General features: G+C 52.0%; 2 protein-coding genes across 14 annotated transcripts in view; one reads left to right on the top strand and one right to left on the bottom strand.

Moving 5' to 3' along the window:
• CASKIN2 (CASK interacting protein 2) overlaps positions 1–17,848 on the top strand; it is a 30,939-nt gene extending 13,091 nt beyond the window's left edge. For 5 of the 8 annotated variants that reach the window (XM_048965030.1, XM_048965034.1, XM_048965031.1 and 2 more), the window contains 18 exons: positions 5,783–5,834; positions 7,201–7,298; positions 7,404–7,549; positions 7,663–7,758; positions 8,534–8,664; positions 8,881–8,989; positions 9,136–9,244; positions 9,551–9,645; positions 9,727–9,844; positions 10,084–10,269; positions 10,640–10,761; positions 11,014–11,095; positions 11,209–11,303; positions 11,509–11,619; positions 11,734–11,835; positions 12,058–12,196; positions 12,539–15,152; positions 15,446–17,848. In XM_048965030.1, coding sequence (XP_048820987.1) covers positions 5,783–5,834; positions 7,201–7,298; positions 7,404–7,549; positions 7,663–7,758; positions 8,534–8,664; positions 8,881–8,989; positions 9,136–9,244; positions 9,551–9,645; positions 9,727–9,844; positions 10,084–10,269; positions 10,640–10,761; positions 11,014–11,095; positions 11,209–11,303; positions 11,509–11,619; positions 11,734–11,835; positions 12,058–12,196; positions 12,539–15,152; positions 15,446–15,542 — 4,502 coding nt within the window. In that variant the 3' untranslated portion in view covers positions 15,543–17,848. The remainder of the gene's footprint in view (positions 1–5,782; positions 5,835–7,200; positions 7,299–7,403; positions 7,550–7,662; positions 7,759–8,533; positions 8,665–8,880; positions 8,990–9,135; positions 9,245–9,550; positions 9,646–9,726; positions 9,845–10,083; positions 10,270–10,639; positions 10,762–11,013; positions 11,096–11,208; positions 11,304–11,508; positions 11,620–11,733; positions 11,836–12,057; positions 12,197–12,538; positions 15,153–15,445) is intronic. The other 3 variants (XM_048965036.1, XM_048965035.1, XM_048965037.1) reach the window with 3 other exon arrangements.
• Positions 17,849–19,242: 1,394 nt separating this feature from the next.
• The window catches only part of TMEM94 (transmembrane protein 94), a 47,555-nt gene continuing 41,129 nt past the window's right edge, over positions 19,243–25,668 (bottom strand). For 4 of the 6 annotated variants that reach the window (XM_048965105.1, XM_048965104.1, XM_048965107.1 and 1 more), the window contains 8 exons: positions 25,252–25,329; positions 24,761–24,846; positions 24,115–24,196; positions 23,655–23,809; positions 23,234–23,328; positions 22,292–22,385; positions 21,864–22,034; positions 19,243–21,094 (listed from right to left, as the gene is read on the bottom strand). In XM_048965105.1, the coding sequence (XP_048821062.1) occupies positions 21,022–21,094; positions 21,864–22,034; positions 22,292–22,385; positions 23,234–23,328; positions 23,655–23,809; positions 24,115–24,196; positions 24,761–24,846; positions 25,252–25,329 (834 nt within the window). In that variant the 3' untranslated portion in view covers positions 19,243–21,021. Of the gene's footprint in view, positions 21,095–21,863; positions 22,035–22,291; positions 22,541–23,233; positions 23,329–23,654; positions 23,810–24,114; positions 24,197–24,760; positions 24,847–25,251; positions 25,330–25,668 lie in introns of those variants that run through there. The other 2 variants (XM_048965108.1, XR_007380476.1) reach the window with 2 other exon arrangements.

Here is a 25,668-nt window from a genome sequence, read left to right as displayed (position 1 = left end):
ACAGCCATTTCCCTGGGGCTAAAGGGTGAGGAAGTCACACGATTTCCAGCCACTGCTACGTGCTTTGAGGACCGGCTCTACTGGGCAGAGCAAGTTCCTAATGTCAGCTGCCATGTGCAGGGGACAGCAGAGTCTCTGTGAGTTCTGAACTGGGATAGATGGGGACAGAGCACCTTAGGCAGCATCAGCCTGGTACCCCAGCCTCAGTCTGGCCCTGCTATCTCCAGGAGTTGCACAGTTTACTGTGGCTGGAGGTCTGGATCCTTGCTTCAATCCCTTGAACTCACGGGTTTTTGTTGGCCACTCTTGATTGCTCTACATTTTATCTGGGGCTGTCATTAGAACTGTGAAATAGTTACATGCTCCTTTGGAGTGTCAAAGCCTGCCAGGTGTAGGTGGGTTGCTGTGTCCCTGCGTGCCCTCCCTAATTAACTGTTGCTCAGCAAATCTGGACTCACTGACCTGCCTTAATCCTGTGCAGGGCAAGCCCTCCAGCTGCTCTTCCTGGCATTTGCTTTGCATGTCTGGCACCAAGCCTGAGGGGCTCATGGCCATGGGCATGTGGTAGCCTTGGACAGGGCACATGGAGGCACCCCAAGAAGGGGGTTGCCCCATGCAGGGCTGCCTGGTGCTATTATTGGGGTTGTTCTCCTTGCTCTGGCTCCTTTTGTATTCACAAGCGCATTACTTGCATGGTCCCCACATCCTGCTTCCGCCCTTTCTTCCCATTGAATGTGTGTCTGTCAGATTATTTTTCCCCTAATGCTATACTTTGCAATTTTCCCAAGTTGAATTTGCCTGCTGCCTTCCTGATCTCTTTAAAGCCCTTTGTATGATTGCTGTCCTCAATGATCGGTTCAGCATTCTCTACAGATTACAATTTATCATTTACTTGGCATTACATTACTGAAAAAGCTGAAGGTGTTGCTGCAGCCCCTTTGTCTGGGCATGCAGGAGGACTGACAGTCCTTTCCCTGGCTTCCTTCAGAGTTCCTACTGGACCAGCTGATCAGGAGCCAAAGCACATTGTTAGTGCCAGAGTAAATATTTTGCTGGTGCCTGCATCCTGCAGCCCCATAAGTGATCTCAGCCCCATGGCATTTCCAGTGTGTCACCTCTGGCACAGGTGGTGCTCACCTCTGTCCTTCCCAGGGTAGCTGCAGAAGCCACACTTGGCTGCTGCCCCCCCCGCTATCGCCCCATCTCTTCCTGCTGCAGAAGGTGTACTGTCCTTTCGGAAGGATGGGGGAAATGGAAAAGACTCCACCTCTTCCCTCTGCAAATACAGCTCCTCTGAATTCACATCCTGCAGAGCGAAATAGCAAGATCCCAGCCGGGACCGTGACTTCACTTCCTGGTAATGTGTTTCTCCAGCCAGCTGGAAAAGGAGCTTCCATATCTCTGAATGAGCTGCCTGGCTTCCCCCACCCAAAGTCTTTAGCAGATGTTTCCAGCCTGATGGGCTGGGGAATGTGGAGTGAAGATTTCAGCTTCATGGGAAGGGGAGCTCCCACTTGGTTGCAGCACATCGGGAGATGAGCTGTGGGGATGTGGGCACCTTGGTGCTCAGGGGGAATGGTCATGTGCTGGTGCAAACCCCAAGGTAGCAGAAGGAGATGGAGTGAACCCCTCCATCTTACTGAAGTCTTTCTGGGTCATGAAACCTGCAGCAGGAGCACGTGGTTTGCTCCTCAAGGAAAAGGGTGACTCCAGACATGTCTTTCCAAAGGGATTATTTTTCGTTACTTCCTCTCCTTGGTGCTAGCACCATTCGTGTCCTCTGAGATCATGAAATCTTGGGAGTAGAGAGGCAAGAGCTGCACCTTCTCAGCTGCACAGATGGGGACAGGGCTTCCGACTTTGCTTTTTTCCTTTCATTGTTCTGGGAATGTTTGCTTTGAACAAAGCTGCTTTGATGCTGCTTGTTTTTTTCCTGCTTTGCTTAGGGGGAACAGCAAGGGGGAAATTGGGGTATGACCAGAGGTCCCTGCAGATGATGGGCTGTGCAGTGTGGGGGTGCTGCTCCTGCTGTTTCCAACTTCTTTAAAATACTTAATTGTTGGATTTTCCCTGTGAAATACTAAATAAGGGAGCAGTCTCCCGGGTGACACCATGATCCTGCTGTCATGCTCCCATGCACCTGTTTCTGCCCATCAGTATCTGTGGGTCCCCCATAGCAAACTATGGAGGAAGGCAGAAACTTTGGGCCTCTGCTGTCTGCTCAGAAAAGGGACTTCAGCTCCTTCAGTTCCTTCAGTGCAGCCTTAGTACAAGGGTGCCCAGGGGGCTTATTCCAGCTAGATCTGGGGTTGAAACTGGGAGCAGTGCATGTTTATACTGGGTACTGTGCAGCCTGCAAGGCTGGGTCTGGCGCACCTTACACCTGGGTTTGGATGGCATCTCCCATCATCTTCCAGGATAACTTGGGGGTTTCTTCCTGTCAGGGGAGCTGAATCCAGCACTGGGCTTGGTGTTCGGCGTGCAGGCTGGTGTCTGGGACTGGGAGGCTTTGCCCTCACACAGCTTCTGTCCCAAGCTTGCTGGATGGCTTTGGCTGAATTTCTTCATCTGTGGTCGAGTTCCTTTCCTGTCAAAGTGAGCAAATCCCTTCCTACCTGCTAGGAAATAGCGCTTTAAATAGCAGGTCTATGCTGGGCAGCTGTGTCAGGAGGAGCTGGTTTGGGTGGCCATGGCAGACGTGCCTGTGGATGGATGGATGGCAGGAAGGGGATAATTTCAGCAGAGGAGAGATAGGTGGATGTCACCTCTTCATGCCACAGTTCCGTGAGAGATATAAGGTCTATCCTGATACCCAGCCAAACCCAAACAAGGTGAGCCTCTCCTTCCCTGCAAGCAACCAACAAATGGTTCAGTGCTCCAGAGGGACCATGTCTATCTCCACAGTGGGGCTTGAGGAAACAGCAGGTGTCCCCACAGGGATGAGATGAAACGTATGAGTGACTCATGGAGCCCAGTGTGCTGGCACAGGGAGTTGGGCAAGGGTAAGTCTGACTCCACGCAGCCAGTGCCTGGCAAGTGTCCCAGGAGGTTAAATACGGATTTGCACCAGGCTGGCTGCCAGTGGTGCTGAAAGGTACCCACCCTCGCAGACTGCCCTCTTGGGTATCCCCATGTCACACAGTGCAGCCCCATGGAGGCAATCCAGTCCCATGGGGAAGCAGAGGCATGGGGCAGCAACATGCTGCATGGGTGAGCTGCTGGTGAGCTGTTTTGCAACATGTTTATGGGGACATACAATCCCAACTCCCCCTGCCAGGTGCCTTAGAGCCAACCCCCTCCCCACCAGTTATGCAGGGCTGGAAACTGCTGTAACCAGGAGTCCAAAAGTTTGAGAAGCAGTGCATTCCCACAGCTGGGGTGGAGCAATCAGCTATTAGGGTTGTGGCACCATATCTGAGTGCAGCCTTTGCCATGACCACATCCTGAGTAGCATGTGGACCCTGTATGTGTAAGCAATTTGCTGGAGCTCTCTGGAGGTGTTTCCTGCCTGCTGCTTGGGAGCAAGATGCTGCACAGAAGTTTGCTTCCTTCCCTCAAGGACTTGCTCAGCCCTGGTCAGTGCTGCCAAGTCCCATCCTGCCTGGGAAGGAGCAGGTGAGTGCATAGGGTATGGGATGGAGTCAGCAGGACCCCTAGGGGGAGCACGGGGATGAGTATGGAGGATGTGTCTAGGGTTAACCTTTGGGAAGTGCAAAGTAGACTTTTTCCCTGAAATTCTCTCTAGCAGGGCTTTCTGCATTTCAATATCAGTTCTCTGCTTTGGTGGCCTTGGTCCAGATTAATCCTTCGTGGAGGTGAGCATATGCCCAGCAGCATGTTGGCCAGGCCTGTGAGTACTCCAGCCCCGGTGTAGTCCCAAAGAAGGTGATGATGCATCTGGGAAGGATCCAGCTGCCACATTGCAGTGTTGTGGTTGGATTGGTCCTGCTCAGTTTTAACCCATCCTCACATTGAGCAAATTGTCTTTTTGGGATTGCTTTGACTGGCTCCCATGTGCCATACACGCAATTTTGGACAGGGTAGACAGGGTGGGGCTGGCAGAAGCTGCCTTGTTGTGCTACATACGTTTTCCCCTGCCAGGCTGATCTCCATCACTCTGCTCTTCTCTTTGCCTGTGCAAAGCCCCCAGGGTTTCTGCCTTTTCAGGCATGCTTGTACTCAGTGGGTATCTCCATCCATTGCACTCTTTCAGCACTGCCCACCTAGCTAAGCTCTGGAGCTCCTGCCCATGCACACAGTGAGGATCTCTTTGCAGGAGCTCTGTAGGTCTGTCGAATTGCTGCTTGGCTGATGATGGAGATCCCATCCCAATCTTAGTCGTGGCAAGTAGTCACGAGTCCTTCAGCAGCAGCTACTCAAAGTGCGTTCATATATGTGTAATGAGCAAAGGTTTACATAGAGTAAACTTAGAAATAAATCCAAAAAAATAGCACAACCAAAGACAATGCCACGTTTGGTCAGAATAAGAACCAGTTAACATCTTCATGGATAAAACTTTCTTCTCCGAAAGAGTGGTCAGGCTCTGGAATGGGCTGCCCAGGAATGGGGTTGGTTCACATCGCTGGACGTGTTCAAGAACCTTTTAAGGGCGGTTCTAAGGGCCATGATTTAGTGGGGAAATAGTGGTGGATGATGGTCCTGGAGGTCTTTTCCAATCTCCGTGATTCTGTGAATAATTAGGCTGTTTACAGAACATTCTAAGTGGCAGGAATGCATGCACCATTACTTGGCTTCCTTTTAATCATACATTTGGATGATGAATGGGTGCCTTCCCGTTTTCAGCCCTGGTTTCTGGCAGAAGGGCTGCACATCTCCCAGTCTGCTCGGCTGCAAGGAAGGAGGCTCCTTCCCTAGAACCCCATCTCATTTCAGTGTGGCTTGAGCTGGTTCAGCCCGATCTGAAGCCCAGTTGTCGGACTTCGATTTTTCATAGGGAACAGCACAGAAATCTTTCAAAGCATTTAAACTCAGCTCATCAGTGATAGCTCTGCCTGGAAAGGCAGATGAGTGGCCTCATTTCTTGTCCCCTGCATACCTTTTCCTTTCTTTCCTGTTTTACTTAGCACATGAATTCCAGAGCTGTTAATCCTCTGCCAGCCCCTCGTGGAGAATACAGTCCTCTCTGTGTGGGAGAAAGGAATTCATTCGAATTGAGGGAAGGAGTGGGGAGCAGGAACACGTGCTGGGACCAGGGTGGGGTGAACATCTTCTGTTGCTCTGTAGCCCTGAAAAGCGGGGAGGGAGGGGCAGGTGGTGGGATGGCTGCAGTGGCACAATCCTGGCATTCATGGCCAGATGCTTCAGCCTCTGACTGCACCATAAAAATGCCATTTGTGTGGGCTTTGGGCCTGGCCTTGGCAGGCAACAACAGCGACTGGGGGTGAAATGGCCCTGCTCAGCACTTCTGGGGCACTGCTGCTTATAAAGGGGAGGGAAGCACTATCCCACACGGAGTGGTAGGAGTTGCAGGGTCCAACCTATCCAGGGTCCTGGGGGTGCACAGAGAAGGACAGGGGGCAGGAAGGACAGAGGGGAATGGATCTGAGTTAGAGTGGGCTCAGGAATGGTGGAGGGAGGGTTCATGAAGGTGAATTGTGGAGGTGAATGTGGAGCAAGAGAGGGGAGACGTTGCAGAGATGGGGCAGGCAGTGGTCTGCATGCTGGGAGGTGAGTTTCTTGTGGGATGTGGGTCCTCGTGGGTGTCCTGTTCAGCTGCAGGGGCTCTGCTTCTCACCTTGACTGTCATCATTTGTCTCTGTAGAGCTCCTGGGATCTGCCAAGCGCCTGAATGTGAACTACCAGGATGCAGATGGGTGAGTACTCCCTGCCCCATGAGGCTGCTGGTTGCCTCGGCGCTTCCAGAGAGGAGGGGAAAGGTTTGCTTGGGGTAGCTCTCTCTTCAATGCCCTCTTGCTTCTGGGTGGGTATTGTGAAGTTTTCAAAGTTAACCGCTGAGCCTTGAAAATGCTACAATATCTCAAGACAGTGCTACTTTATGGAGCCAGTGCAAGCCCTACAGAGGCAGACAAAACGTGGATCTGAGCTCTTCTGCATCCCCTCCTGTAGGACTGGGGCTGAAACAAGTTCAAGGTGTCCTGAGTGTTGGGTAGCATACTGAGGAGCACTGTCCAGCCAGCCACAGAACATGCACATACTTGTGTGCATGTTTAACATCCCAAGAGCAAAATCCCTTTATGTAGGGGGGTTAAAGAAAGAAGAGATGTGGTTGCTAAGTGACCGCAGCATATTTGTGCAGCTCATCACTTCCAAAATCCAAGCACTTAATAAGATGGGTTCTAAGAGTTAAGGAAACCACAGAGGCCAATAAAATAAATAAGCACATTATTCTTATTGAATTAACTCTGACCCATAAATTATTAGCATTGGTTTAAGTATTGTTGTACCTAATTTCTGTTTTCTTTTCGAGGACTCTGTAGGAGGAAGCGTCAGTGCTAGTAGGCCTACAGGGGGTTGGAAATGTGCAGCGTGACCGTCTTAAAATAATAGTATATAGATGGAGCTTAACAGGAAAAAAAATCTAATAGTAAAAGTAGATCTAATTCTGATAAGGCATAGGGCTCATGTTCAGGCAGATCCAGGAGGGCTGCTGGTGCATAAAGGGTCCCTGCTGAAGCACCACATGTGGTGTTTGGTTTATAAGAAGCCCCTGCAGGGATGGCCAAGGGGATTTCCTCCCAACCATACCCTTGTTTTGGGGTAGAGGTTTCAGTGTGGCTATGTTGGAGGAGGAAGCAGCCCTTTGCTGTGGTCAGCACATCCCTCCTCATTTAAAGTTCCCTCAATGGAGTAAGGACCTCGTATTTTGGCAGTAGCCCAGCAGGTGATAGCACAGGGGGAGCATGCTGGGCAAATAGACTCCTTTCACAGCCCTGAGACACAGAGCATATTAATTGCTGGCAGCCTTTCCTACTGTGCCATGGGCTCCTGGCATCACTGCTGGCATGTGCAAGACAGAACAGGAACAGCACAGGGGTATTTACCTCCACTTTGCTATGGGGAAACTGAGGCACTGGCTGACACTGAGCTGTGTTTGGAGCAGTCAAAAGGGACATAGCCATGAACCACCTAGTGACCGGCCCAACCCTCAGCCCGTGTCCCTGTGCAAAGTGGGGCTGTCAGAACAGCATGGGAGGAACTGAGCCCTGCCTTGTGCTATAGGTTCTCAGCACTGCACCATGCAGCCTTGGGTGGCAGCCTGGACCTCATCTCACTGCTGCTGGAGGCACAGGCCACTGTGGACATCAAGGACAGCAACGGTAAGGGGTGACCTCGTGCCCTCTCCCTACGGCAGCCAGCCTAGCCCTCTGAGCCATATCAGACGCTGAGCTGCCCTCTGCCTTGCTGAGCCCCATTTCCCCCAGGGATGCGCCCCCTGCACTACGCAGCCTGGCAGGGACGCGTGGAGCCAGTGCGGGTGCTGCTGCGTGCTGCCGCCTCTGTCAATATGGCCTCACTGGATGGGCAGATTCCACTGCACCTTTCAGCACAGTATGGCCACTACGAGGTGGTAAGTGGGAATTGGAGCCAGCGACGGCCACATACCTCAGCTGGATCTGTCCTTGTGGGTGGGTGTGATGCAGGAGCAGGGCGATGCTGAGTCCCCACATTGCTCCCCTGTAGTCGGAGATGCTTCTGCAGCACCAGTCCAACCCCTGTCTCATCAACAAGGCGAAGAAAACCCCCCTGGACTTGGCCTGCGAGTTTGGGCGACTGAAGGTGAGCACTCTGCCATGAACTCCACAGCCTGGCGGGCAGCACTCACCTCTTCTTGTGGCTAGGCAACACCAGGTCCTGAAGCTTCGAGCTGCTGCCTTTGCTCCCAGCCTCACAGCAAGGCAGCAGCAGACTGACAGAGAACCTGGGTCTCCTTGTTTCTGAGAGCTCACACCTTCCCCCCACCCATTGTGGCTTTGCTCTCATTTAAGGACAGGCTGAGCCTGCTGATCCCCACCAGCCTGCAGGGCCCAGCTCCATTCAGCTGCTCAAAGTCCCAGCTCAGTTTGTGTGGACAGAGAGCCTCCCTATGACTCAGGAGACCCCAGCTGAGCCAGTGTGGTGGGGTTGGGCTGGTGTGTGGCCAGCCAGACTGTCCCATGCCCCATTGGGGTGGGGTACATGGGGATATTTCCATTTTTGGAGTATCTGTAATATCTGCAGCTATAAACAGGGCAGTAAAAATAACTCGTCTGTGCCTTTGGGTTGCCTTGAGATGCTGAGAGTCACTCCAGGCTTGGGGAGATGTGTTTTTTCGGGCTTGATCTGAAAAGCCTGATTATGGGAAGACTATTTCTGGCTGTGGTGACTTTCTGCAGCCCCTCCCAATACAGTGGTCGCAGCCAAGCTCTGTCCAGGCACAGCCAAGACCTAAGGCTATGGGATGGATGGAAGTGATGAGATAAGGAGCACAGAGCCAGCCCTGAAGAAAGCAAGTGCAAGTGCCTTGTTGTGACTGGGTCACCCGCACCTCACTGCTCACCCTGTGCCTATGCAGGTGGCCCAACTGCTACTGAACAGCCATCTGTGCGTTGCCCTCCTGGAGGGGCAGTCAAAAGACGCGACCGACCCCAACTACACCACCCCACTGCACCTGGCAGCCAAGAATGGGCACAAGGAGATCATCAGGTAACCCCCACACAGCCCTGGCATTGCTCAGTGCCAAAAACCGTCATGACTTCGGTCTAGCATCCTCCTAAACTCATGTCCCTGTTACAGGCACTGGTGCCTCATTCCCAAAGCCTCAGCAGTGCAGAGGGTTGTCCCCTTCCCATTGCAAAGAGCTGATCCCCTGGCCCCTGTTCCTGTGTCCTCCTGTTCATGCCTTTTCCTCCTTGCTACCAGGCAGCTGCTGAAGGCTGGAATTGAGATCAATAAGCAGACAAAGACAGGCACAGCCTTGCATGAGGCCGCTCTCTATGGCAAAACAGAGGTGGTGCGGTTGCTGCTGGAGGTGAGCACAATGGGGACAGGACTGCACTTGTGGACAAACCCATGAGGCTTGATCACCTTCTCCTTCTCATGCCCTTCCTCCCCCCATCCCCTGCCAGGTGGCTGCTGCTGCAGACTCTGGCACTAATTGTATCCCTCCTGGGGCAGGGCGGTGTTGACGTGAACATCAGGAACACCTACAACCAGACAGCACTGGACATTGTCAACCAGTTTACCACTTCACATGCCAGCAAAGACATAAAGCAGCTGCTGAGAGGTGAGATGGGACTTGCCTGTGGCCAGGGCCTGCCTGGCACTGAGAGGAACATCTTCCTAATGGAACTTGCCTGTTGCTCTTACCCTCCCAGTAGTCTTAAACCAGCCTGTGTCCAAGTGTCAGTAGCTGAGTCTCATCACATGTGCTCCCATTCTCCTTGTGGGTGATCCCCAGTGATCAAGCAAGCCGCACCTGCAGTATTAATGTTCTCTCTTCACTCTTTTTTTCTCCTCCTGCCTTTCCTAATCCACTCCCTTGCCCTGCTGTGCGCTGACGCCTTCCTTTGTTTTTCTGTCTCTTGTTCAGAGGCATCAGGAATCCTGAAGGTACGAGCTTTGAAGGATTTTTGGAACCTCCATGACCCAACTGCTCTCAATGTCCGGGCAGGAGACGTCATTACGGTGAGACTGCTCCCGACTCCCTGCCCCCCCATCTCCACCACTACCCACAGTACCAGCCCCATCCTCCTCTCCCTACATCAGGTCCTGGAGCAGCATCCGGATGGGCGATGGAAGGGACACATCCATGACATTCAGAAAGGCACTGATCGCATTGGGTACTTCCCCCCCTCCATTGCTGAAGTCATCAGCAAGCGAACAGGTCAGTGACCACCCTGGGTCTGTTGTCTCCCATGTGAAACCATCTCACCCTTCCTAGCACCTCCCATAGACAAGTCCCTGCAGCCCTGGCTAGCTAGGTGGCAGGGAAAGAGAGGATTCTGGTGGACACAGGAGGCTGTGTGACTGGTGTGGTAGAAATCTGGGGTTTGAGACTGAGATGTGCCCCCTTGCTGTCTCCTACACAAACTCTGACCATGCATGTTTTGTCTTTGAATGCAGGCATGATCCTCCCCCGCATGGCGTCCACACACCAGCACCAGGGCACTCCTGGGGCCCCCACGGCACTCCCTGACTGCAGCCCTCCACAGCTGCAGCATCTCCCCAGTGAGTGTCCGCAGCAGGCAGCCCCAGCATCCTATGGCCACCTCACCCTAACCTGGACGGCCCCAGGCCCTGACAGCTCAGGTCAGGGATGCAGCTGCGGAGGGAGAATGACTGCGGACCTTTCTCTGCCCCCAGCCCTGTCTGTGTGGGGGACTTTGGGATACTTTCTCCTTCCACATCCTCACAGGGAAGCAGCTAGACAAGAGGGAGCAACTGTAGAGAAAGGGAGCTTAGGGGAGTCCATAGAGCAGCCTTCCGGTGTCTTCAGTCAGACTGAGCTCTCATGTCCCTTTTGTGTGTCCCATGCCAGCCCAGGTCACCCTGTCTGTGCTGTGTGTGCCAGGAGGGACTGTTGCATGATGTGTGGCTGGAGGGACCTTGGGGGGGGCTGGATTTTGCTGTTGTCATTGTGCTGTCACAGCTGACAGCCTTCCCTCCTATCCTTGAGCAGCAGGAGACAGGAACAGCGTGGGCAGTGAGGGCAGCATTGGCAGCATCCGCAGTGCAGGCAGTGGACAGAGCACTGAGGGTACCAACGGGCAAAACACCAACATCGTCATTGAGAACACCAGGGTAGGTACCAGCCCCTGCTGTCCCCATGCTGTTCCCCACAGTTAACCCGGGCTGAATCAGGATGACGATGTAGTCCAGCGCTTCCCTTGTAATCCCCTGCACCTCTTGGCAAAGCAGGGACTGACAAAGCTGAGCATCCTTTATCAAAATGTATTTGCTGCTGTGGGGAAAAAAACAGTGGGACTAGAGGTCCCAGAAATAAGGCCCTTCTAGAGGGATGTTTTTCCTCCACTCGTTCTTCCTCTCCCTCAGCCGCTGACCTCCACTGGTGATGACCTCCAGCAACAGATTTTGGGATCAGAGCCACGCAATGAACAGATTACTTCCATGACCGGTGAGGGATGTCTCAAAACCATGGGGCCTTAGGGACAGCTGTGCCCTGTCCTTGGGGCTGTGTGCTGCCCAGGTCCTGTGTGACTCTCTCCTCTCCCCTGTCCTCTCTGCCAGGGCCCCCAGGCCACCAGACCCCTAGCAGCTGCACCCCTGGAGACAAAGTCTTTTCACACCAGTTTCTGCGACCTGAGCAGCTCCTTGAGGGGAAGGTAATTAGGCCAGGCAGCATCTGGTATGCAGGGTGGGAGGACCATGTCTGGGGCTCTCTGCCCAGCTCTTGCTGCACTGGGGAGATGGAGATGAGTTTTGGGAATGCTGGGAACGAGTGGGTCTTGCTCAAGGAGGTCCTGTTGTGCTCCAACCAACCCATGCAGCTATCGTCACAGGCTTCTCTTTGCCTTGTCCTCTCCCCAGGATGCAGAAGCCATTTACAACTGGCTGAGTGAGTTCCAGCTGGAGTCATACACTGTCAACTTCCTCAACGCTGGCTACGATGTCCCCACCATCAGTCGAATGACACCAGAGGTAAGGCAAGTCCTTCCCTGCAGGCTTGCACCCCTTGTCCTGCTGGCTGTAGGTGCTCGCTGCTCCATGCTTTCCATGCTGCTGCTAACTGTTGCCCCGTTCTGCTTGTGTTAGGACCTGACGGCCATCGGTGTGACCAAACCAGGCCACAGGAAGAAGATCTCCAGTGAGATTGGGCAGCTCAGTATCACCGAGTGGCTGCCCAACTATATTCCGGTGAGTCCCTGGCGTCAGGGCTTTGGTCCTCTTTTCTCAGAGCTGCCTTTCCCCAGGACAGGATGGGGGAGCTATAAGAAAATGAACACTGAAACTGCCTGCATTAATTCAGTCAGAGAGAGATCCCGAGAAAGCAGCCTCCCAGACAGGAACAGGGAGAAGGTGGGTGAAAGCACTGCCCATCCCTTGGTGCTCATGGCAGCATCTCTGTGCTCTTCACAGGCTGATCTGATGGATTGGCTCAGTGCCATTGGTTTGCCGCAATACCACAAAAAATTGGTAAACAATGGCTATGACTCCATCACCATTGTCACAGACCTGACATGGGAGGATTTGCAAGAGATTGGCATCAACAAGCTGGGTGAGTCCTTGCTGCATCATAGGGGTAGCCCGGGGCAGCTGAGTCTCCTGGCCAGGTCCTCATGTCCTGACCTCGCATGGGGTGGGCAGTGCAGGCATGTCCTGTACACCTGCAAAGGGGAGTTCCTGGTCATCCCCAAGGACTACCTTGGGCAGACTGGAGTCATGCTGTGCTTGTTGGAGGTTGGCATTGGTTTATCTCCTCTCATAAGCAGGCTCTGGATAACCTGAAGGCCTTTGCCCCAGTTGGTGGTATGACCTTGGCTGTTCTCAGCCAAAAAACAAAGGCCTTCGAGGGAAGGAGCCAACCTAACATCCCTTTCCTCTTGAAACTCTCTCCCAGGCCACCAGAAGAAGATCATGTTGGCTGTAAAGAAGCTCAGAGACCTCCGCAAAAGCCTCAGCCAAACAGAAGCGACACTGACAAGACATAAAGTCCCTGGTGCCCTGGACATTGTCACTATTGAGTCACTGGAGAATGGGGAGTGCCAGTCCCCAAACACACCCAAAATGACAACGTTCCAGGACAGCGAGCTCAGCTACGAGCTCCAGACAGCCATGTCCAACAGCTGCCATGAGACGCTCAGCATCAAAAACAGCCAGGGAATGTCACGGAGCCAGGAGAGCATTGGGGTGCGGTCCCGGGGCTCGGGGCACTCACAGGACAACGTACCGTGCCGGCACCTCTCCAGTCCCTCTCAGGAGAGCCTGGGCAGCGGGGAGAGCAGCAGCAGCAGCAGCGGGCAGTCCTGCATGCCACCTCACAGCAAGGAAAACCTGGCCAGCCTGCCGAGACAGCCTAGCCCGGAGCCCTATGGAAAGCTCACCTCCCCTGAGGGGCTGAATGGCTTCGCTAATTGCAGTGGGGGCAGCCCTCTCAAGGAGAGGAACCTGCCTGAAGGCACAGATCAGTATGCTCGGCTGACAGCTCAGAAAGGTGCTGGCCATGTGGGGACACTGATGGTCACTCCCAGCACTCCTCCCCAGACTCCCAGCAAGGCAACAGCTCCATATGTCTTCATGTACCCACATGTCTCCTTGAAATCCCCAAGAACCCCTTCCAGCCAGGGAGCAGAGCAGCCTAAGACCTCTGCACACTCCTACCCCTCCTCTGGGCAGAAAAGCAGTCTGCAGACATCAGCCCCAAAAGCTTTCTCGTACCTGCACAGTCAATGTAGCCCTGCTGAGCTGCTCAAAGCTGCCACAACCCCAAATGCCTGGCAGACAGGGGAGCAGCACAAGGGGGGCGAAGGCTCCAAGAACAAGAAGCGCTCACACAGCCTGAACCGCTATGCACTGTCGGATGGAGAGCCTGAGGAGGAGGAGGGGATGCCCACCAGCACGCTGGGCTCCTATGCCACCCTGACGCGGCGGCCAGGCCGCAGCCAGATGCCACGGGCCTGCCTGCAGACAGAGGCCAAGGTGACCCGCAGCCAGTCCTTTGCCATCCGGGCCAAGCGCAAGGGCCCCCCGCCGCCGCCTCCTAAGCGTCTCAGTTCTGTCTCTAGCACTCCCACCACCGAAGTGGACAATGAACAGCCTCCTAACCCTGAGCGACAGCCTTCTGTACCCCGGGATGTGGCTGACACAGGTGCCAGCCCCAGTGACAGCGGCTGCAGCAGGACAGTGAGGAGCTTGGTGGCCGCACTGGAGGAAACACCAGGGCTGAATCCACCCAAACCTCTCCTAGCCCCGAAACCACTGCATGTGACTCAGGACTCTCTCTCCAAGGCTGCTGTGTATGATAAGTCCCACAACAGTTGTGATCCCAGTGGCACTGTGCTCTCTGATTCTGGCTGGGACTCATTTGATAGCAGCAAGCCGAGGAGACGGACACTGAGTGAGCCCAGTACTCCCATGTCAGAGGCTGTGCAGGGTAGGCAGGAGGATGCCTGCTCAGATGCAGAAGAAGAGGCCAAGCCAGAGGTCTCTTCATCCTCCCAGAACAGTTCCAGTGAGTGCATCCCCTTTGCAGAAGAAGGCAACTTAACTATCAAGCAGCGACCAAAGCCTGCTGGGCAACCTAAGACTGACACTGCAGTGCAAGGCACAGAGCCCAATTCCCAGCCTGCGGAGTCCCTGTGCTCTGATGGGAAGGAGACGGCTGTGTCCACTGCCACCAGGGAGCTGCCCATGCTGGAGTTCAACCTCACTGAGTCAGACACGGTGAAGCGCCGACCCCGCTTCAAGGAGCGGGAGCCGCTGCAGGCAGTGCTGAAGGCATTCAGCATGGCAGGGCAGGCTGAGGTGGGGGCCAGCTCTGCACCCCAGTATGCCCAGGCCCAGGCTGTAAGCATCGTGGGCCCCACCACACAGGGGCCAGCACCACAGGCTGGACTGGCTGGAGATGCTTTTGATGATGACAGTGTGGAGTTCAGGATTGCTGAGATAGAGAAGAGCATCTTGTCACTGGAGAAAGGGATTAAGAAGGTACCAAGCCCCATCAAAGCTCCCAGCCCCACAGAACTGCTCAGCACTACTGTGGTGAGGATGCCTGCTCCAGGTATGGGGATCTGTGGGGAGGCCTCTAGGGTTGTGGCAGGGTCTGAGGCTCTCTTCTACCATGGCTGGCTCGATGTGGCATTCCCAACCAGCCCAGTGAGGGGGACCTGTGTCACCTCATGCCATGAGGCTTTTTCTCTTGCAGACATCCCTGCCAAGCACACTTCAGTGGCGTCCACAAAACTGGTGTTCTCTGGGCCCAAGACCATCTACCAGCAGGTCCTGCAGCCCTCCCGCCATACTGTCGCTCCCTGGGCAGCCACTGAGTCAGTGCCAGATGTGATCGGGTCCCTGGCTGGCCCCAGCCCGCTGACACTGGAGGCAAGCAGCAAGGTGTTTGTAAAGCCCTTGGCCTCTGCCCCAGGGGCTGCCCTGGTCCAGCAGCGGCTGGAGCACACCAGCATCACCACATTGCAGGCAGCTGAGAAGAAGATCACAGTGGAGGAGGTGCAGAGGTGAGATGGCTTTGGGGGAGAAGATGCTGGGGTGAGACCCCTGGGAATGGTACTGGGGAGCCAGGCATAGGGCTGGGGGCCTCCAGCCCTACAGGCAGCAGCTGGTGCCCAGGCAGCCCCAGGACTGTGTGCAGGCTGCAGCACACAGATAACACATGCCTGTGACACACTCAGTCGAGCATGCTGAGGTCTGGCTGTGCCTGGGAGGATCCAGTCCATCCTGGCTGCCTCTGCCCCATTTGCACTTTGAGCCTTCAGGCTGTGTTCTCACCACCTCTCCCTTCCCTTCACAGCCCCCTCAGGGCCACGCACTCAGCCAAGAACATCCTGGAGGACATCAGCAATATGTTTGATGATCTGGCCGACCAGTTGGATGCAATGCTGGACTGAGGCTTGTTCCCTGTTTCCCTTTCCCGCCTCTGTCTGCTCTGTCAGCCTGATGGGGGAAGAACGGATCAGCGCCAAGCGGTGCCTTTAGGTCCCTCCAGCTGCCCCCTCCCTGCACTTTGCAACACTGCTGGGGATGTGGATTGCCCTCCTCACCACTCATGTCACTGAGAGCTGCCTGGCCTCATGTCACCACTGCTGCACAACTGCGGGCTGCTTTCTGAGGGAGTCGGGCATTTTCCTTTGGACTGACAGAAAGAGGAGAGCCCAGGAGGGCTGCGCTCCTGGAGGCCATGGAGGAGTCCTCGCTCCCTTGCACAGAGCTGAGGAACCTCCACAAGGGACCTTTCTCTTTCCTCACTGCACTGAGTCCTGCTTCTTATTATTTATCCCCTGCCAACAGTGTGTCAAAAGAAAGACCTTCCTGGGCAACTGCCATGGAGCTGGCTACCATGCAGAGCCTTGCCTGACAGCAGCTGAAAGAAGACAGGGCTTGTCCTCATTTGGCAGCTCGTACAGTGAGAAGGAACCTTCCTGCTTTATTTGTTGCTTTTCCAAATGCATTAGTGTCAGGCAGCATGTAATGCGAGTGGATTGAAAGCCCCAGTGGGACCCACACCTCCCAGGATGGGGCTTGCACTGTGTATGCCCACAGTCATGGGGATGGTGGACGCATTTAAGGCAGTCTAGAGCAATGTATTCTGTGGAGGCTGGCCTTTGCTACACTGTGCCTACCCAAAATACAGCCCTCGAGCTTCCAGGGATGAAGTAGCAGCATGGTTAGTGGTAGCTTTTTCTTTTTTTCTTTAACCCTCATTTCTTTTTAGGTGTGGGCCCTCTTCCTACTCCCTCTTCCCATTTGCACTCTCCCTGCAAGGAGATGCTGGCACAGGCTGTGAATGCTGTTACACAGCAGCAGCATTTGGGACCAGGCTTCCATGCAGTGCTAAAACCCAGTGAGAGGGGTGATCTCACATGCATGGGGTGAACTCAGCTCAGTAACAGCTGCTGTGCACACACACTGGATGCAGTTACAGCCCGGTGGCTGCAGCAGGGGAACAGCAGTGGTAGCTCATTGCATCCAGCAATAGGAACGTCTGCATAGCTTGAAGACAGATTTCTCTTCCAGGATCTGTTTAGTAGTGCATGTCTAAATATGACCAAGAGCCCTGAACTTGGCTTGCACTCAGCATGCCAAGCAAATGAAAGCACCGCAGCACCAGAAGGGAACCTAAGATTGTTCTGAAGTGCCATTTGTTAGAAAAATTCTGAACAAAGGGAAAAATAAATTCCATTTCCAACCTCTGTTAGAAAATGTCCCACACAAAACCAAACTGGAAAGGGAGAAGGTGGCCAAGAAGGTTTTCCCAGTCCTTTGGGGAATGTGAGACTGAAGGAGCTTGTTCACAGCCCTTTACCTTGCATGGAAGAGCAGAGCCTGCCCAGTTGGCTCACGTGGGCCTTTCCCCACATGGCCATGGCACCACGGCCTGGTAGGATGTGCTAGCCTTGCTCCTGGGCTGGGAAGCAAAGATGGAAAATTCCCCAAGAAAGGATTGGCTGGGACCTGAGGTCAGTTTGAGGTGGTTAAGGCACCTTACTCCTGGCTAGTTGGTTGCTCTGTTCTATACATCATATTGCGCGTGTTTAAATGACCACGTCTGACAGGCAAGTGCTGCATCGTGGACATGATGATTTTAAAATAGCTCCAGCCTGTGGCACTTTATCAAAAGGTTTGCACAAACCTTTTAACAACTGTTTTTATTCTCATGAGTCAACCTGGGACAAATCCAGTTTTTTTGGTTTTTTTTTTTTGTTTGTTTGTTTTTCCTGACATTGATAAACTGTAATTTTTTTTTAAAAGGCCAATGTATATATTTTAAATGTGATTTATTATATATATTTACTAGCCAGAACCGCAAGTCTTGTACCCTCGGGTCAGGTGTAAGAGGACACTGGTGTGGAGCTGTCGCTGTCTGAGCCACCTGAGGGCAGCATCATGCCGCTCTCACTGTCAATAAGGGAATTAAACACTTGATTTTTTCAGAAGAATACCTATTTTTTAAGCTCTAGATCTCTATTTTGAAGCTACTGTACGGTGTGTAAGTTATGCACACTGTGGCTGGGACTGACCCTGCCTGCACCTGCTCCGTGCAGCAAGACAGAGGCAAAACAAATTGCCCATGTAATCATTAGACTGACAAGATTTTAAACCTTCTGCTGTTTGTGTTGATAATGTTTTGTTTTCCACTAACATCCATTAAGACTGAATTCTATTAAACAGTGGGGCCTATTTTACCCTTTTTATAGTTCTGCATAGTTGTCTTCTTCATGTCAAATCACACAATCTCGCCTCCTGGTCTGTTTGAAGTCCGCTGAGGAGCAGTTTTACCCTGCCCCCTGCATGCTTAACATCTGGGTTCCTTCAGATAATTTCCCTGATACAAGATGTGCTGTCACCTCTAGCAAGGTTAATGTTCAGACTGAGCATGATGACTGTGACAGCAGCATGTGATGAGCACACTGGGTCCGAGTGCTGCCTTCCAGTCCCTCTGCCCAGCTTTGGATCCTTTGCTCAGGCCAAGCAGCCTAGGCCTCATCTCATCAGTGGTTCTCCAGAGCTCCCAGTGCTTGCTTCTCACCACCAGCCTTTCTTCTTGAGTTTCAAGCTGCCCCGCCTGCTGCATTCACAGCAGTCAGCAATGACCATGCAGCAAGCGCCTGCCTGGAGATCAATTGGTAAGGGAAAGGTTGGCCAAGAAGGCTCCTACAACAGAGGTGAGTTACAGTAGCTGTGACCCCATGGCATGACCAACTGCACACATCCATAGCCCCTTGCTTTGCAAGGTGTAGACTGCCTCCAGCTTTCACTGGATATGTTTTTTAAGACAGTAATTTATTACTGTTCATATACTGGATGCACGTGTGTTAGGGTTTGTTTGTTTTTTTAATACAAGTTTTAATACAAATCAAATATTTTTACATACATCCCCCCAAAATTTAATATAAAATATACACCATTTAAAAACATCTTGATGTAGGAAACTTCTTCCTGAAGCCATTCACTCCGGTCCTCAGGTGCCTCAATGGCAGAGGGGGGGGCAATGTCAGAGCATCCCAAAGGCCCATTTAATAGGCCGTGGCTCTGCCCAACTCTAACACAGGAAGGAGGATGCAGAACAATAACTTTTGTGATCACCCACAGAAAGAAACCTTGGAGGCACCGCCTCTCGCAGCAGGTGCAGCTAGCAGGAAGTCCTAGCTGCTGCCTTTTGTTGCCCACAGGTTCAGCAGCACAGAGCAAGAGCTAAGGTCTGGGTGGCAGGCTGCTCTGCAGGCATAGCAGGGAGCAGCTCGGTGCTGCCTCCACCTGCAGCCCAACTTGGCTATGGAGAAGATAGTGCCCGACTTGTCAGCCAGCCCTAGCATCAGAAAGAGAAGCTGATTTCTCAGTTGCCAGTGATCTGGAGCTCACTTTCAGTAAGCTAAGTGAGACTGAAAGCAGCAGCTCATTCTCTCTGAGCCAGGCAGCCCTGCAGATTCAAAAGGAGTGAAGGAAGAGCTCAGCTCAGGTCAGCTCACCTGGCAAAGGCTGACCTAGTATTGCTGCACTGCAGGTCCCACTAATAGGGAACGTGAGCTGGGTTTAGACCGTCGTGAGACAGGTTATTTTTACCCTACTGATGATGTGTTGTTGCTTTCCCCACTGAGCTACTGGCTCCCTATTCCATACAACTCTGCCAGCAGCACAGAGCCTGAGCAGCCCCTCTGCAGCTGCAGAGCAGGCTCCAGACCCCCTGACACCTGTACTGTGCCTCCAGCAGCCTCACTCTGTCCTCAGAGCTCAAAGACTGGCTGTACTCCAGCTCCCCTGTTAGACCCACAGCAATAAGGGTATTGCTTAATGACAAGCATTCTCCCTGTTTTTGTTGAAATGTAAGGAAGACAAGGTGGAGCAGCAGGTAGGGCTGGGTATCCCAGCTAGCGCCCTGCCTGTCAGAGAAGACCAGCAGCCTTGTGTTAGCATAGGACACCAAAGGGAAACAGCAGCTGTGTACTGTAGTGTTAATATTGGAAGCAAAAACACTGCCAGGATTTGTCAGGTTTAACCAGTTTTTAGAACTAGAAAGACAGTCAATGTCTCCATGAGCTGTAAATAGGTTGGCAAGCCTCTGTGCTCCTTCATAGCCCCCAACTATAAGCCCACAACAGCACCACTATTCCCCTGCAGCTGGGGTCTGTTCAGAGCTCAGGAGTGTATGTGCAGCACTAGGGGCATATCATGGTTTGCAGTAGCCAGCAGTGGAATGTTTCCCCAAGCTAAAGAAAGATGTCTCCAGAAAAATGGGTATAGCTGTGTGGGGAGAAGCACGGGGGGAGAGACTTCCAAGCACTACCACAGAAAGACATGACTGGGAGAAGGGAATCCCTATTCCACAGGTGCAGCACAGTTCCAGGCTGGGAAAGGAGTCACAACTGCAAGATATAGATGGAAATACACCTCCCTTGCTCCATGCAAGGGGTAGGGAGGTCTCAGGTTTTATCTCTAGATGCAAATATTGCTGTTGCTCTCTCAAGCAGCCATTTCACTGAACAGCAATTAAAATCACAAAAATGAGGACAGTTGTAAACCTACCTGTTTGAGGGCAATTAAAGCAGACAAGAGCTGGTTCAAATAGGCTGGAGGAAGCTGGGCTGTGCAAGCAGGCAGAGCTGTCCTCTTAACTCCCTGTGCTCCACAGAAGTAGGGTTAAACTCAGACAGCTTCTCTTAAAGGCCTTTCCATTCATCTCCTGAAGCACTAACAGTTGGCACGCAGCTACAACACTAAAGAGCAGTCCTGGCCATGACAGACAGACTTTCCTAACATGGCACCAGAGCTCCTTCCCAGTATCCCTTTGTGCCAGCTGAGGGCTGGAGGTCACATTCCCACAATACTCTCAAGAGCAGCAGGAGAGATAGCTGAGGAAGGCAGCTGAGGGCATGCGCAGGCATGCACACATGCATCATCCAGGAAAGCAGGCAGAGGGAAAAAAAACAAATGGGTTTCAATAGAAATCTTTTGCTTTAGCAGCCCTGTAGCTCCCCTTCTGGCCCTAGATTATCCAACCAGGTAAAAAACAAACATTTGCTCACCCAGAAGGAACCCAGCAGGAAGGAGTCAGTTGATTTCAGCATCACAATTATGCTAACAAAAACCTCTACTAATAAATAAATAAAGGAAAAGCAGCCTGAACAGCCATCAGAGCTTGCAGGCTCCCTTGAGAGAAATGTGGCAGGCCAGAAAAGGACTGCATACCTACTGGGGGATCCTACTAGAAGAGTCCTGCCTGAGCCTCCCCTGAAGGTGCTGATGCATTTTTGCAGAGGCCGTCTGGTTTGTATGTGTGAAAGGAAACTTCCTGAGCCTGTGAGCAGCTGCTCTCCCCTTGCAGGATGTTGCTGTGTGACCCTGCCCCCAGGGAATTCAAGTTGAAAGCGTTTAAAATGGAGAATTCATTCCCAGCTTTGTTTCAAACTGCAACTTCTGCCTCTTTTGGTAACGGACCCGGACCCTAGAGGAGACAGGAGAAATAGCAGTCAGCACATGGAAGGGCAAAAGGCAGAGCTGCCCCACTACAGTTCCTGAGCTGCACAGCCCTGAGAAGCAGGGAAGCCCTCTGGCCAGGGCCCTCCAACACTAAGAGGAGAGTCAAATCTAGAGAGCAGCCCGTGGTCTCACACCTACCCCCACCAGCAAAGTCCTGTCTCCAAGGCCACCAGACATAGTGCAGAAAGGTCCAGAAACCCCTCCCATGAAGAGAAATGGAAGCTGCACCCCAATCAACATTCCCTGCAATCCCCAGTGCCTTTCCCCATCAACTCTCTTGAATCAGTGTTCATTAGCATTAACTCCCAGCTCTACCTGCTCCCCGTATTAGGAAGAACTTTGCCTGCCAATTCTTGGTTTCAGCTACTTTACATGGAAATGGATCCCACAATCCAGGCACTGTGTGAAGACATTATTTCCTCTACTGTGATTCATTACTTCATTGTCCCTCTTGGGACAAGATATAGAGAACAGCTCTCTCCAAGCCACACTTGGCATCTCACAGATGTTGGCTGTCTCCCTTTCACTAGGGGGAGATAAGGAATTTTGGTCTCAGTGTCCCTGCCCTCTTCTGACCCTCCTTCCTCCTCTGTACTTCCTTTCTGAGAGTTGGAACATGAGCATGCACACAATAGCCAGGTGATTTACACAGCACAATCAGATTTTCCTTTTTATTCCCCACCTGTTCTCTGTGTATTATTTCTCTGCAGCTCAAGACTAAGCTGCTCCCATACCTTATTTCATGCAGCTTGACAATCTCATTGATGATAACCACCAGGATCAAGGAAAGAAAACCCAGGAGCCACGAGACTGGAGAGATGGAAATGTACTTAAAAGTCAGTGGAGAACTGAGGTTTTCCCAGAGCTTCAGGTCCAGCAGGGTCTGTGCTACTTGCCCCATTAATCTAAGATCATAAACAGACACAGCAAGTTCTCAGCAGAGCTAACACACTTTCCAGGATCTGCACATCAGGATTCAGGCCCAGATAAACTACCTCCAGATTCACAACAGGGATACTTCGCCTTGCATGAAGTTCAGCACTGCAGAACCAGTGCTGCATGCTACCATTTTCCTGTGTCAGCAATCTGGTGCTGGAGAAGGTCTAGAGCCCTCCTCCCGTCAGCACTCTGGAATCCCTTATCAGGGCCTGGGGATACTCACACAATAGCCACAGTGAGCGTCCACCACCAGTTGGAGAGGGGGCTTTTCTTCCACAAGGGCTTAGTCCGATGGACATGAGTGATGGATATGAAAACTACAGAGATAGATAAAACAGAATGTTATATATACGATGCTTTACAATATCCATCAACAGCTCTTACTCCAAAGGGGAAGAAGTTTTATGTTCTTGAAACCTAGCTTTCATTCAAGGTCCTTGCAGGCCAGTCTCCCCACAGCAAATCCAAGTCCCTAAATAAGAAAAGAGGGGCACAGTAATAATACTGCACAGCATTGCACACCAAAGGGATCCCAAAGCTGTTTCTCAGCCTGGTGTGCTTATGTAATGCACACCAAAAATTGACCTGTCTCTCAAATCAGGAACATTTCTGTTGACCTGGACACGCTGCATATCTCAACATGATACGTTCTATTAAGCACTGATGCACAACAATGTGGTGAAAAGGGAGCAGAGATCACAGGAGAGCAGCTGGAGCTACTCTGACAGGCAACTATGCACCGGTGATAAGGGTCAGCCAGGGCCTGGCTCCCCTCAGCCTGCAGGACTGTCACAGTCCTGCACTGATGTTTGGGAGAAGGAATGGGGGGTTCTTTATAAGATGCTGACGGGAACAGAGGGTGAGTCATATTTCTGAAGAGCAGTAGAACCCTGTTAGTTAATTTACACAAAGACAGAGGATACCTTTCTGATGCAACAGAATAAGTGCTTCCCCAGCAGGTAAAAGGTGGAATCAACTCTGAAGGTGCTGACTTATATTTATTCGGGTGATGTACAGTAATATAACAGACTTCATGTTTTTGTCAGGAGGCCATAAGAGTTTCTGCTTCTAATGGAGTTTGTGCATAGTGGGGACACAAGAAGAAACTCAAGATGCATGTTTTTTCCTAGAGCTGGGGAGATGGGTGCTGAGAGTAAGGACTCACCTGTGTGTAAAACAATCAGGCCAGCTGTGAGCTTCTGGGCTACAAGAAGAACATTGGAAAATGTCCCAAACCAGTCAGGAGCACCATGAACATTGCTAGTAAATGAGAGAACACAAGAAATAAGTTAACAGTAGGAACTTACTGTCTAACCTGCTCCCTCTAGGGCCATGTCTTGCTTTGATAGTGGGGAGAACTGGGTGTGAGATTGGAGTCAGACTCTCGCTAGAAGAACTGGCCGTCCTGATACCACATGATACTGAACAAGGCCAGCTTTTGCCTTAAAGATGTTATTGTCAAGGCTAGGAAGAACACTGTGAAGACATTAAAGTTGGCTCATGTAAGAGCCTGAAGCTTGTTAGAGGGCGATCACTTCTACCTGGGAATAGCAAGAGGGTGTACAGTGCCAGACTTGGTTCCTCACCTGTGCAGCATAATGGAGGGGCAGGCTGTGAGATTGAGGCTGGTAGTATTAACCTCTTTGCAGGACTCATGCAGTGTGAAACCGAAGCAGATGAGGCAGGAACAGATGGTCACGCTGAATTTCAGCAAGAAGCAGAACAGGAAGTAGTGCTGAGTCTGTGGATAAGGGAGAGGCAGTAGAGTGACACAGGCATGTCATTGGCCCAAGGTCCCCAACATGAACTATCAGAGGCTGCAGTACAGTTTCTGGATGTTGCACTGTGAATCTGCTCTGTAGGCATATGGGCAACAGGAGATTCCCCTTGTGTCCATGCCAGAGTTTTAATAAGGATTGCTTACACCACAGATCAGTTTACTGAGTTATTTCGGAAGACCTACATTAGCACAGGTTCTCAGCTATGTGTCACTGTGTGGACAAAGAGAAGGAAGGGGGAAACATTCTTATATGACAGGCCACCTACCTTCTTAGGAATAGAAGTCAAGTTTTTTCCTGTTGCCATGGTCATGATGGAGCTGTGGGGAGGCTTGCCCAGGAGTGAAATGCTGGAGAAAGGGAGGTCAGTTTCTCATTAATGAGTTCAGGCACCAAATCTTTTGCTTTGTGGGCTAACATTTGAAACTGAAGAACATTCTCTGACTGGAGCACTGGCACTTCAGTGGTGAGTACTTGAACTATGCTCGTATCCCACTCTTTCAGGTGCGTGCTGTTGAAGTTCTCAGGCATGGCAGGAGCAAACGGAGAGAGGCAACTTGTAACTGTGTGATTGGGAAAATTGACTAGTGGCACCTTGGCCTTTGCCTAATGCCCTATGCTCTCCATCACACCTCAGCCAGTGCAGCAGAATCAGGATTAGGAAATTATTCTCGGGTGAAAGTTCGAACCATAAGATAAAAAAAGCTCTCAGGTAGCATGCAGAGCTTACCCAGCAGTACACAAATACTCCTATCTGTATTTTCCAGCATCTTGTCATAGAAGGCATATAGAAGCCTCCTTAGCATGCTGTGGGTGACGTGACTTCCTTTCCTCATAGACACAGTAGGTTGGGGGACTTGTCTGTGTGGTAGGTGGTTGAAAGCAGGATGTTTCACCCTGCCTGACAGACTCACCTGAGCAGTGGGTAGCAGAAACAAGAGAGCCACACAATATCTGTGGTACTTAGGATGGGAGGCAGCTGTACCAGGCAGGACAGGAACTAGACAGGAACAGTCCAGAGTGAAGAGTGTGAGCAGTGCTAGGACAGCCCCGTTACCCCCAGGTGCCACCATCCTCCCACAGAACACTAGTGCAATCTGGTAACTAGTGGGCTGCTGCACAGCCCTTCCATACTTTTTAGGCTGTTAGGGCAGATGCTGTAGGGGATGCTTTTCTCCAAGGAAAAATAAGTAGGAGAGAAACTTCTGTAAGAGTATCAAGGAGAAGGGGGAGTGTGGACTGTGACCTTATAATCTTTATTGTAACTTTTCCAAACATGCTGTATTAAACTGCCTGAAGGCTATCTCCCCACCTTGCTAGGCTGCCCTGCTGCAGCCACCCAGTATCCTTGCTAGCACCCCTGTCTGCTGACCTAAATGCTGTCCCCAGTCAGGCCAGGATTCACCTGAATGACGACCAACGTCAACTGGCACTGCAGCAGGAAGAGGAAACACTTGCGGATCCCATAAGTTGCATGCCGGGCCTGGAAGGAAGCACAAACCCTCAGAGCCCTCACTGTGATGGGAGCAGGCAGGGGCAGATCATGTAGCCTGCAGGAGAGGAGAAGCATCCTGCCTAGATGCAGAGGTTGCGATGGAAGGACAGAATTTAACCAAAGGGTAGGTTTGTTTAAACCTCCTAGATTTTCTGGGGTAATGCCTCACTGTAGCATGTGTTTTTCCCAGCTATGGAATCTCAGCAAGTTTATACTTCATTCAGTTGAATTACTTTCTTGTCGTGGTGCCACAGGACACCATTCCCAAGTCATCCTCTATACTTTGGACCAGCAGGGTCAGACAGGAAGAATCTTTTGTGCTTTCTG

Source organism: Lagopus muta, chromosome 18 (assembly GCF_023343835.1).
Source record: "Lagopus muta isolate bLagMut1 chromosome 18, bLagMut1 primary, whole genome shotgun sequence".
Lineage (NCBI taxonomy): Eukaryota > Metazoa > Chordata > Aves > Galliformes > Phasianidae > Lagopus > Lagopus muta.
The sequence above is the reverse complement of the archived record's forward strand: the minus strand, read 5'-3'. Positions and strand labels throughout refer to the sequence as shown.